This window comes from Zerene cesonia, chromosome 25 (assembly GCF_012273895.1).
Source record: "Zerene cesonia ecotype Mississippi chromosome 25, Zerene_cesonia_1.1, whole genome shotgun sequence".
NCBI lineage: Eukaryota > Metazoa > Arthropoda > Insecta > Lepidoptera > Pieridae > Zerene > Zerene cesonia.
Genome location: NC_052126.1, coordinates 373,065 through 384,549, shown reverse-complemented (window position 1 = coordinate 384,549; position 11,485 = coordinate 373,065). Strand labels below are relative to the sequence as shown.

Sequence of the window (11,485 nt, the reverse complement as noted above, 5' to 3'; positions counted from 1 at the left end):
GGCCGGGGGGCATAGCTGGGGGAGATAAATAATTGTTATTATAAATAGAAAACATATGCAACAATTTTTAACAAAAAATAATTCGCATTTTATTGTCAGAACTAAAAGTAAATTATATGTGGATACAGGGATTTTAATAACTTTGTTTCAGGAAGATTTTTATGAATTATTTAATATATATAATGTATATTATTTTGATACTTTATAATATTATATTTCTTAATTGTAATCAACAAGGAAATCGTTATTTATTTCAAATATAAATACAATTATAAATAATACGGAACGTTAATTTTTTTTATTAACATGACATTTCAATCATGGACCTAAGCTTTCAATTTGTAACGCACACAATATGATCAATATTTGATTATTAAACAAATAGTTTTCACATTTGTTTATCATACAGTTAAAACAATTTCACTATCAAAATTAAATATTGCGCAATACATAAAAAACATAAATTTACACTTAAACTAGATTTTTTTGTAATCTTATAACAATAAAATATAAAAAAGTTATTCATCGACCGTGACAGGACTCGAACCTGCAATCTTCGGATCCGAAGTCCGACGCCTTATCCATTAGGCCACACGGTCACATACCCGGAGATGCGAAATAGTGGAACATAATCAGTACTAATAAGTCTTTCACGTCGTTTGAATAGCCTCTTGATATAAGAGCCTTTTGTAGTAAAAGATGTCAAGTTGCGCCATAATTGGAACAGCTTCCGTCTCCATATACTCTTGAATACAAGATTTTGTATGGAGTATTTGTTTTTTACATTAATCAATCGTATAATATGATAAATTTTGTATATTATTAAAGAAGTTAAGTGTAAAAAATGAAAAAGCATTGTAATATAAATGATATAATAACTATATAAAAATGTATAAACTACTATTTGGGTGAAATGTTTAAATTATTGAAATAATTTTATATAATTTATCTATGAATTGTGATGGATGTTAAAAATACTCATTTTTGTGTTATATGTGGATTTTAAAACATACATATATTACGATTAAATTTTTTGTCAATTGAAAGTAATGTAGTAATTATATTTCATTTCAAATTAATTATCAACAATTTCTTATAAATATTATTATGTAGTATACTTGAAGGAACAAATCCATTAAAAACGCTATAACACAAATGCTCGTAATCTCGTTTACTGAGCACGAAAAATCACGTTTTAAACCCGTTAATATTATTTAATAGAAAACAACTCACCCATACTGACTCCTAGGCCGCTGCAACGACCTCGTATCGTGATAGAACTGCGCCGCACTATTCGAAAACTTTTTCCCATTATTGTACCCATTTCCGTTTCGAACCCCATCATACCCATTTGGCCCCCGCCCCAATGTCCCATCGTACCCGTTCGGCCCACGTCCCAATGTCCCGTTACCACTGCGGACCATGGTGCTATTGGTTCCGTTCGTCCCACTCGTTCCGTTTGTTCCGTTTGTCCCATTTGTCCCACTCTTCGGCCGACGTCCGGTCCCGGGGGCCGGGGGCGGGGGGGAAGTGGGGCGAATGGGACGGTTTGTTGGGAACTTGTCCTCGTTCTCGAAGGGTTCGAAGGCGTAGTTGGTATTGGAGGAAGTTAGATTCCAAGCATTGGATGGTATTAGGTGGTCCTGGAATTTAAATCAAGAATATTAGCTATACTAATAATATGAAGTTGAGGAGTTTGTTTGTTTGTTTGTACAGGTAGTTTTTTCGTTTGTATAATTTCTAATCTCCGGAACTATTTGATCGATTTCAAAAATTCTTTCTGCAGCTACCTTGGGTTAGCTACCTGTGGTTTGCGAGAAGCGGAGATGAGTCCGCAGGCAGCCTGCGCAGCTATGAGCAGGGCGAGCGCAGCCGCGCAGGCCGCCGCCGCCCACAGGCGCAGCCCCGACCAGAACACCGGCGGGGGCGCGCCCTGCTCGGGGGGCAGCAGCACTGGGAACCACAAAAAGACACATTTTTTTTCTGCTTGAAAATTTTTTTTTTCTTTTTTTTTCACATAAATCGTGATGATTGATACTCTATAGCTTTATGTTAAAACGATTCGGATATATGCCATTATGATATTTTATTTTACTACGAAATTAATATTCTTTGAAATCATTCTAATCATCAAGCAAAGCATTTAAGTTGACAATAATATTTTTTGAGTTTGAGTATGAGCGTGAGTTGAACTCACCGCTATCAGGCGCGAAGACCAAGAACTCCGGATCCACGTTCAGGTTGCCCACCCGGCCCTTGGCCAGCGTGTCCCTAACGGCCCTCTCCCACTTGTCCATATCGCTGTCCCGCTCGCTCTCGTTGCGCGCGAGCGAGACGTCGATAGCGCGCCCGCTGGAGCCCTCTATGAGGTTCGACTCTATCGATTTCAGAGTGAGATCCGCTATTATTGCTTTCGTTTCGTTTCTGGAAAGAGATGCTTAATATTAATTACATACTTTTTTTTATATCACCTTCGACAATAGAGCTGGTGGATCACCTGATGGTAAACGCTACCACCGCCCATGTACATTTGGAGAGGCTTAAGGTCAATTGCAGACCTTCGCCTTTACAAATGGATTGCAAACTTCAAATAGGAAACGGATTAATAAAGAAAGGATTTACGAGAGGAATAAAGGACTGGGAAGGGTGGAGAAAAGGATACCGACCAAACATGAATGGAATTGGATCGGCCGCACGCTCCGAAGGGATGCTGATCATGTTGCCAAGCAAGCTCTGGACTGGAAAACCTTAGCGAAAACGTGGCGGTCCTAAACAGATCTGGCGGCGGACAATCCTAGGGGAGACCAAGGAAATCGGGAAAACATGGAGCGAAATAAAAAGGAATAAGGAGGGATCGATGAAGTATCTGGCGGAGCAGGGTGGATGCCGTCTGCCCCAGCTGGAGGACAAAGTCACTCACTGCATGAACCCGTTGACGCTGAGGTCCCGGTAGCCCGGCACGGCAGCCAGATCGGGCGCCAGGCCGGCCAGCAGCTGCTGCACCAGCGCGGCGTACTCCGCGCTGGCGCGCGCGGGCGGCCGGAACCGCTCCGCCAGCCCCGTGATGCGCACGTACAGCGAGTACGAGCGGGCCCCCGGCTGCTCCGGCTCCGGCGTGCTCTCGTCCTCTGCCGGTTCTGGGGGGATTTCAAATTCTTTGTCACTGCCTAGTATGAAGTGAAATCCTTTAAGACTGCCCGGAATTTCATGGGATTTTTTTAGATACGAGTAATTCAAGAGGAAGATTTATATGTGTAATAACATCTATTAAACTACTCGGAATTTAATGCGTGCGAAGCCGCGGGCAAAAAAAGTTGGTAATAAGAACATGAGAAGCAAACTGTATTAAAAAACAAGTAAGGAAAAGCCTTATCGCTAGGTAGAGATTTCCTCCAGGCAACAAGAGTTCTTTTTTTTTTTTTAATGCTCCAGATAACCTACTCACTACTTTGAAATCACTTTTTTTTCTTTTTTCATGAACTCACCAGGTCCACATGGCTTGATGCAGATCTTCTCATCGGTGATGATAGGAACACTCATGTGCTTACTCATCCGCTTGTTCACGGGATCGAACCCGCCGCCCTTCGTCACGAATATTATGTATAAGCACTGGACATCTGTAAACGCCAGGTCCTGGGGGGAGATTCGTTTTACATTAATAAGACGTAATATATTAAACAACACACAATATTTAGCTGAATTCTATAACTTTTTGTTTGTATACAATTCTAAATGTTTTATTTATTAATCGATACCAAAAACTCTTCCATAAAACTAGCCATTAGTCTGATTACTTAAGAATGAAATAATTATTTCACAAAAACTTCATGTTTTGTCTTCTAAATATTTATCGTTAATGTGAAACACAATCGAATCGCAACTACATTGCCATGGCATATTTTCGTTGGCAACACTGATAATTGTTTCCTCGAGATACCATTGTAATTCGTGTATGATACTGTTATTTTAGGACTTAGTTTTAGCGGAATATGGCGTAGAATTCTTTAAAAACAACAGTTATCTATCTTCTGTGTATATAAAAAACAAATAGAAGAGCAGAGCTGACGAACTGCAACCGGCTCCCGTGGGCCCTTCAGCAAAGCGGCTCGACGGAACACAGTGTCACGTCGGAATACAGACACGTCGGACACAGACATAACCCTCGGCTTTTTCCCTAGATGCCGTGGGTATAGATAGAAAAAAGAAAAGGAAGAGAATAAGCTCTGGGGAAAAAGATTTTTCCAATTTAACCAAAAAAAAAAAATAGTAGCACGCACCTTCGCATCACCAGTGTCCCGCTGGCGCACGAAGCTGAGCGTGGTGTACCCGTCGGCCTGCTGCCCCCGGGCCCGCGCGAGGTCCTGGCGCGCGTCCAGGCGCGGCGCGGAGTAGCCGCCCAGCCACGCGTCCATGAGGAAGGGCCGGCCCGAGCGCGCGTCCACCCACCCCACCACCGCGTCGCTCTGCGGCTGCACCACGGAAACGGAATACATTTTATCACGTTCGCTAACTATTTCTTACGTGAACTCAATTATGTTTCCGGACATACGATAATCAGTAAACGAAGATTATTCACATTATCGCTATCTCAAAATCCTTTAAATAGAAGTATTTTTCTGGAGATAAAGGAGGACATTTTACAATGTCCGCTGTATCAATATCTTTACTTAAACAGAATTTTCTGGAGATACGATAATCAGTTAACGAATACCATAATCTTTTAATTAAATAGAAATACTTTTCTAGACATAAGATAGTCAGTTTAACGAACTTTATTCACATTTTCGCTATGTCTAAATCCTTAACATAAATAGATATATTTTCTCCACTTAAAGACAAAATCTTTAACAACACTCGCAAGGAATTGCAAGATCGATTTTTAAAAACGCTGAGAATTAGTTACACCACTTTATAAGTTACTCATAACCAATGAAACACTTTTTGATATACTTTCTTTTTTTATGGTAAAACATGCAAAAGCACCTGATATAAGTCACTACCGCCCATAAACAACTGTAACACTAAAGGTGTTACAAGTGCTTTGTCAGCCTTTAAGTGACATAGTACATTCATGAATTCTAAACCGACTTTCAAAATTGATAATTAACTTTTATTTGCATTTATATTTCAGATCCGATTCTTTATTTAAAGTAACATAATAAGGTTCGACAAATTTCAATTCACTCTAATGTACTAATATTAAGGAAACACAATCTTTACAATTATCATCTAAAATTAAAATACCCTAAATACCCAACTCACCATCTTCCTATCCAAACTGAAACCAATCCCAGTCCAGTATTTAGTTTCCTTCGTGGTTATCGTGAACCGTATGGAGTCTTTGCCCCTCTTCTGCCCCAAGTACTCCCAGGAGGCAGTGAAGTCGCAGGTCTTGTTGGTGACGTCACAATCTGCAGGCAGCTTGAACTGAGCACCGCACTTGTCGTTTTCCAAAGCGGTTATACCGCCGGATGATGGGGATTTCACTTCGTCTGAAATATAGGAAGTTATATTATTACTTGCGGTCCGCCCCGGCTTCGCCCGTGGTACATTTATAGCCTAAGCCTTCCTCAATAAATGGAATATCTAACACTGCAATAATTTTCAAAATCGACAAAACAGACATTGTATGCTATTTTCATATAGTAAAAACGTGATTGTTCCGTAAAATAAATGTTTAACAACTTTGTATACCATGTTTTATGCAATAAATAAAAAAATTACCTCCTACGTTTGACCTTAACCCGAAATCTCTTAACCAGACAACCCTACCCTATGTCCGATCACCCATATACTGATTCTCCTTGTAAGCTCCCTTGCTCCCAGAACTCACCGAAGAAGTTGACAGCCAGCAGACCCCTCTGGGCACCGTGGCCGTGGTACTTGAGCTGGTCGGGCCGGTAGAACTGCTGGAGCTCGCCCGCCTCCTGCCCGCGCGCCCAGATCACGTGCATATCGTCGTCCACCAGCGAGTGGTCTGTTGGCTCTTTGGCCTGGAAGGTTTTTTTTTATGTCATAGAGGACAATTGGACTGCCTCCTTGGCGCAATGGTTAACGCGTGAACCGAGGGGTCCTGGGTTCGATTCCCGGTGGGGATGCATAAATAAAATGTCTCGGTCTGCCTTCGCTCACGGGCTTGCAGCTAGTTATACCATACATTTGATCTTTTCCATCGTAGAGTAAGACAAACAAACGAAAACAGGTTCACATTTATAATATAAGTGAAACCAAACACAAGAAAATACTATTTTCATGCATTTTACTTAGAATAAGGACTTTAATTTGGAAAACTTACAAAACAACTAAAATAACTAACTAATTGTGCGCTTCCAATATAATTGAAAAATTAATTTAATTTAGTACATAATAAATTATTTATACTCTGAACATAATGTAATAAATAATTACCTTAATTTTCTTCCTGAACATGATAGTAGTGACTCCATTTTCTTCAAAACCTGAGGATGCCGTGATATCATCATGTCCGCCCCAGAATGTGTCTACCCGAGGTGTTGACCTAAATGCAATATCATTATTAGCAAAGAAAAGAAGCCTTGATAATGACTCCTAAGGAATAATAATACTTTATTTATTTATTGTATAGAGTAAAACAACACATAACTACAAAAAAAAATTAATGACAAAACATAAAAGTTAAATTATGGGATAACGGAGCATAAACATCAAGTCACCATCATCAACATCCATAAACATATGTACATGGATGTTGAAAATATTCATTTTTATGGGTCTAACATCAAACAACATCTAGAATCCATGTTTGCCAAACAAGATCTATATAAAGCTCTATAACTTTGTTGAAGTTTCATTTAAAATTATTCGGCTTTCATCATTTTCCTACCCAGAGTTTGAATATGAAAATGCAGAAATTGTGTGGTACAAGTGACGAAAAGTGTATCAGGGATTCTCATATATTTACCTATCTCTAGTGTAATAATCAAGCACTCTGTGGTAGTTGCCTCGAGCGGTTCCAATGACGATGTCAGTACAGTCCATCGGGTTGAAGTCGAATTTGGGCACGTATTCGTGAGCCGGGAAGTAGCCTATAATCACTTTGTCTATAATATTGGATAATTTTATGGGATTTAATTACTAGGGACCCTGGGACCCTGTTATGAATTGCCACTGAGTTTAAAACTTGGTGATTACAATAAACATGTAAAAATCTAATGAAAATGAAATGCAATGATATTCTAAGAGAATGATTTGTTTCAAGGAGAATTTAAATGATCAAACCTAAAATTTGGATGTATGAACCGTTATTAAAATTAAATGTATGTTTAGAAAAATAGCAAATAATGTCCAATTACTCAAGCTTTAAGTTGATTAAGAATGAAATGGCTACTCAGTGACAATTGTTTATATTGTTGGTGAATCCGGAACCTTAACCAGAAAGGTAGACCAACCCGTAGAAGAAAGACCTTGTTATTTTTCTTCTGAAATTGCTGAAAGTGTTAATTGTAGAGTCAACAAAAACAAATAAGAATCTTGAGTACAAATGATTATTACAACCTTTTTGTTACATTTGTTTTAGCATATTTTAAGGAAGGACATACTTGATATATCACCACATTTACCTTGAAAGTTTTTTAGAAATTATCCCACCGACATGAAGTTGCTGTTATAACGAAGATTTAGGTCGAAATGAAGAATTAAACTTAAGAAACAGAACGAAAAGAATCGAGAGAAGACAGGGGAAAGAAGAGGAGAGGAAAGGAAAGGAATAGAGCATAGTAAGCATGGAAGCATGTTACAGCAAAGCGATTAAGAAAAAATAAGAAAATAAGTTTGAAACAGAAAGCACAGATTAAATTAAGATTTAGAAGATTAAACGTTGAAATAAAAAAAAATGTTAAAATCATTTTATATACAAAAAAAAAAAAATAACGTAATAAACAATATAAGTAGCTAAAATAAAATCTAAGTTAATAGTGATACAAAACATATAAATTAATAGAACAGCAATTAATACACATATAATATTCAAGCAAACACAATATCAGGTATTTTTGATCTATTTAAATAAAATTTAAATTATCATTAAATATTTCATTTATAGTTTTTTGTAGTCATTATATGTTAACACACATAACATAATTGTTCGTTGACATAACTATATGATTTATTAGCTGTGCCGCGCGGTTTCACCCACAAACGAAACCGCAGGCAAAAGAAAGTATACTATATTTACTATTTATGTGTACATCTCGTATAAAAGTATCATCAAAATCCGTTTTTGCGTAACAAACAGCCATACATTCCTACAAACTTACGCGTTTTTAATATTAGTAGAACTAGTAGGACCCATTAGGTTAGGTACATGAGGTTGTTATTTATTGTTTTTCTAACTAATTAGTCCACAAAGAATAAAATACCTGATAAAATGTGATATAAAATGCAAAGCTGGTGCGTTACCTGTTTCTTCATATAGGCCTTTCACTAACAAATTCTCAGCGTCCGCTTCTGCGTTGGGTTCGGGGGAAGGTTCTGATTTAGGTTCAGGTTCTGGTTCTGGTTCGGGTTCTGATTTAGGTTCTGGTTCGGGTTCGGGTTCGGATTTAGGTTCAGGGGAAGGTTCTGATGTAGGTTCAGATTTAGGTTCTGGTTCAGGTTCTGATTTAGGTTCAGGAGAAGGCTCTGATGTAGGTTCAGATATAGGTTCTGAGGTTGGTTCTGATTTTGGTTCTGGGGTTGGTTCAGGTTCGGACTTAGGTTCTGGTTCAGGTACAGGTTCAGATTTAGGTTCTGGGGATGGTTCAGGTTCTAATTTAGGTTCAGGAGTAGGTTCTGGTTCAGACGACGGTTCTGGTAGTGGTTCCGATTTAGGTTCACGTTCAGATTTAGGTTCAGGGGTTGGTTCTAGCTTTGCCTTAGGTTCAGAAGAAGGTTCTGGTTCTGATACAGGCTCAGAAGATGGTTCTGCTGTTGATTCTGGTTCCGAACTCGGTTCAGGTTCAGAACTGGGTTCAGGTTCAGAAGTAGGTTCTGGGGAAGGTTCGGGTTCAGATGTGGGTTGAGGTTCCGGTGTAGGTTCAGAAGTAGGTTCCGGTTGCGGTTCCGGTGTGGGAGAGGATTCTACTTTAACAGGACTAATGATAGGTCTAGGACCAAATTTAGACTTAGGTTTAAATGCCTTGGGCTTTCGGTTCGGTAAAGTAGGTTCAGTCGGTCTGGGACTAGGATAATTTTCAGTTTCATTGTCAATAATAGTGGTCGATGTTGCCACATCTGTAAAAACACACAACCATGCAATTATATGTACATTAGTGTTATATATTATGTTAGTTTTGCGTCATTCGAAAGGTATTTTGTGCGATTGTGCTGTGTGGCTTAGCTTGTGGGTTTTAGCACTGGTGTGTTGTACAAAAGTGTGCTGTAATGTGTAGGAGATTGGGTGTCATTTGTAACACTTACTTGACTTTTCTATTTCTTGGGCTGCGCGTTTCTTGCGACCTGAAATTTTAGTGCATTGTATTAGAAAGTTGCACCAACACATTATCTCTACTAATATTAATAATACGAAAGTAACTCTGTCTATATGTCCGCCTACTGTCTGTTTATCTTTTTACTTTTTCTTTCTATTATTCCGTTTGTTTACGAAGGCGTCGTTAGTCGAAAAGTTGTCGATGATAAAAGCAAAGTGGATTTTATTTTCTAAAAAAAAACTTCTTCGTTATCAATTACTCATCAGTATGAAAAAAATTACAAACTTTTATTATTGATTAACTTGGGAAGATAAATTTAGTTGACTTGAATAATTAAATTAATAAATATCAAAGCAGTTAGTGTTATACCGTATGAATTATTATAGTTATATTTACCTTTAGAGCTAGATACAGACTTCGAAACACTAGTCTTAACAGTCACATCGTTCCCTAGGTTCTTGAAGTCAAACCCATCGAGTGTGTGCATGGCTACACGCTTATTTCTATCGTTTTCAAATATTTCCATTTTGGTTTCTTGCGTTGTAGGTTCTGGTGACGGTTCTGCTTGCGGTTCTGATTTCGGTTCTGGTTCTGGCTCAGGTTCTGACTGAGGTTCTGGTTCCGCTGTAGGTTCTGGCTGAGGTTCTGACTTAGGTTCCGGCTCAGGCTCTGGTTCTGCTTTGGGTTCTGGTTGTGGTTCCGGCTGAGGTTCTGACTTAGGTTCTGACTTCGGTTCTGGTTCTGGTTCTGGTTGAGGGTCCGACTTGTTTTTACTCTCTGATTTTGGTTCAGGTTTATGTAACGGTTCTGGTTTTGATGTTGTTGCTGAAATTATTTATTGTACGATTAGTATTGTGTTTACTATAGCGATACTTAATTAGAATTTGCTCTGAAGTTACGGTTAAGATAATTCAAGTTTAAATTATAGTTATTTGCTGGAATTTAATTTAAAAAATTTAGATCATATTATTACAATAATATATCGCTAATAGATTCTGCCCATTGTTTGGGTGTGCAAATACTGAAAATTTTAAATAAATAAATTTACAATAATCATTCTTAAGTTCTTCATAACTTATTTATTTTAACCGTTGACATTGAAAGTTGGTTGAACTTTCAAATAAAAAAAGAATCATTATAATCGCTTCACTCAGTTGACAAAACAAAAAAATAGGCGAATTGAGAATCTCCTCCACTAGAAAGAGGTTTTTATAAGTCGTTTAAAAAGAATCAATAGAACTCAATTTGAGAAACAAAAATAAAATGAAAAATATAAAATATACAAATTATCTTACGTTTCTCGAGAGGAGCTCCCAGAACAGGGAAATTCTTACATTCCTTTTTCAATCCTTTAGGACGCCAACCGATAGCTGAAAATAACATTAATACGTTACAAACGTTTTTTAAGTCGGACGAAATTAGAATACTTAGCTACTTAAATTAAATAAAATAAAATATAGTTTAAAAAAACTAAAAAACACGCTTTTCAAGCACATCAAACTAAAAACTATAAAATAATTTTTAATATAAGCTGAAAACAATAATGAACGAAAAATACTAATATTGTTGTGAATAATTTTTAATATAAACTGAAAATAATAATGAATGAAAAATACTAGTATTGTTGTGAAAAAAGCGTGGGGCGCTTTGTGCCATATTTTTCGTGTATTGAGCAATGGGATGATGGGATAAACTTATCAAGTTATTGAACTGTCCCCGATTCTTGATGAGTGTACGAAATTTGAATGAAATCTGCATGTTTCAAGTGAGAGAAAATCGAGCTTAAAGGTGTCAGTTACATATATATGTACACACATACATACAAACTAACAAACAAGTAAGAAAACATACAAGTGAAGTTAATAACAGCGTTTTAAAACTAATTCGCAACTGCATAAAACGACATACTCGATTGGAGTTATATATCTATCATACAAATAATTTTTAATATATGCTGAAAACATAATGAACGAAAACACCTTATTTCTCACTTTAAACATGCAGATTTCATTCAAATTTCGTACACTTATCAAGAACCA

At 37.5% G+C, this 11,485-nt stretch overlaps 1 protein-coding gene and 1 non-coding gene across 2 annotated transcripts in view; both read right to left on the bottom strand.

Annotated features, from left to right (window-relative positions):
- Nucleotides 1–5: 5 nt before the first annotated feature.
- Nucleotides 6–11,485, bottom strand: part of LOC119836569 — a gene marked incomplete at its 3' end in the record, with an annotated part of 50,220 nt that continues 38,740 nt past the window's right edge. The window contains exons 8-22 of the mRNA XM_038361950.1: nt 10,742–10,816; nt 9,843–10,271; nt 9,436–9,474; nt 8,437–9,249; nt 6,941–7,064; nt 6,409–6,517; nt 5,834–5,993; nt 5,263–5,492; nt 4,278–4,469; nt 3,486–3,633; nt 2,921–3,137; nt 2,198–2,424; nt 1,805–1,953; nt 1,234–1,643; nt 6–15 (exon numbers count right to left, since the gene is read on the bottom strand). Coding sequence (XP_038217878.1) covers nt 6–15; nt 1,234–1,643; nt 1,805–1,953; nt 2,198–2,424; nt 2,921–3,137; nt 3,486–3,633; nt 4,278–4,469; nt 5,263–5,492; nt 5,834–5,993; nt 6,409–6,517; nt 6,941–7,064; nt 8,437–9,249; nt 9,436–9,474; nt 9,843–10,271; nt 10,742–10,816 — 3,332 coding nt within the window. The remainder of the gene's footprint in view (nt 16–1,233; nt 1,644–1,804; nt 1,954–2,197; nt 2,425–2,920; nt 3,138–3,485; nt 3,634–4,277; nt 4,470–5,262; nt 5,493–5,833; nt 5,994–6,408; nt 6,518–6,940; nt 7,065–8,436; nt 9,250–9,435; nt 9,475–9,842; nt 10,272–10,741; nt 10,817–11,485) is intronic.
- On the bottom strand, nt 527–599 carry Trnar-ucg. Its single transcript has one exon. It is a non-coding gene; the product is annotated as a tRNA-Arg (tRNA).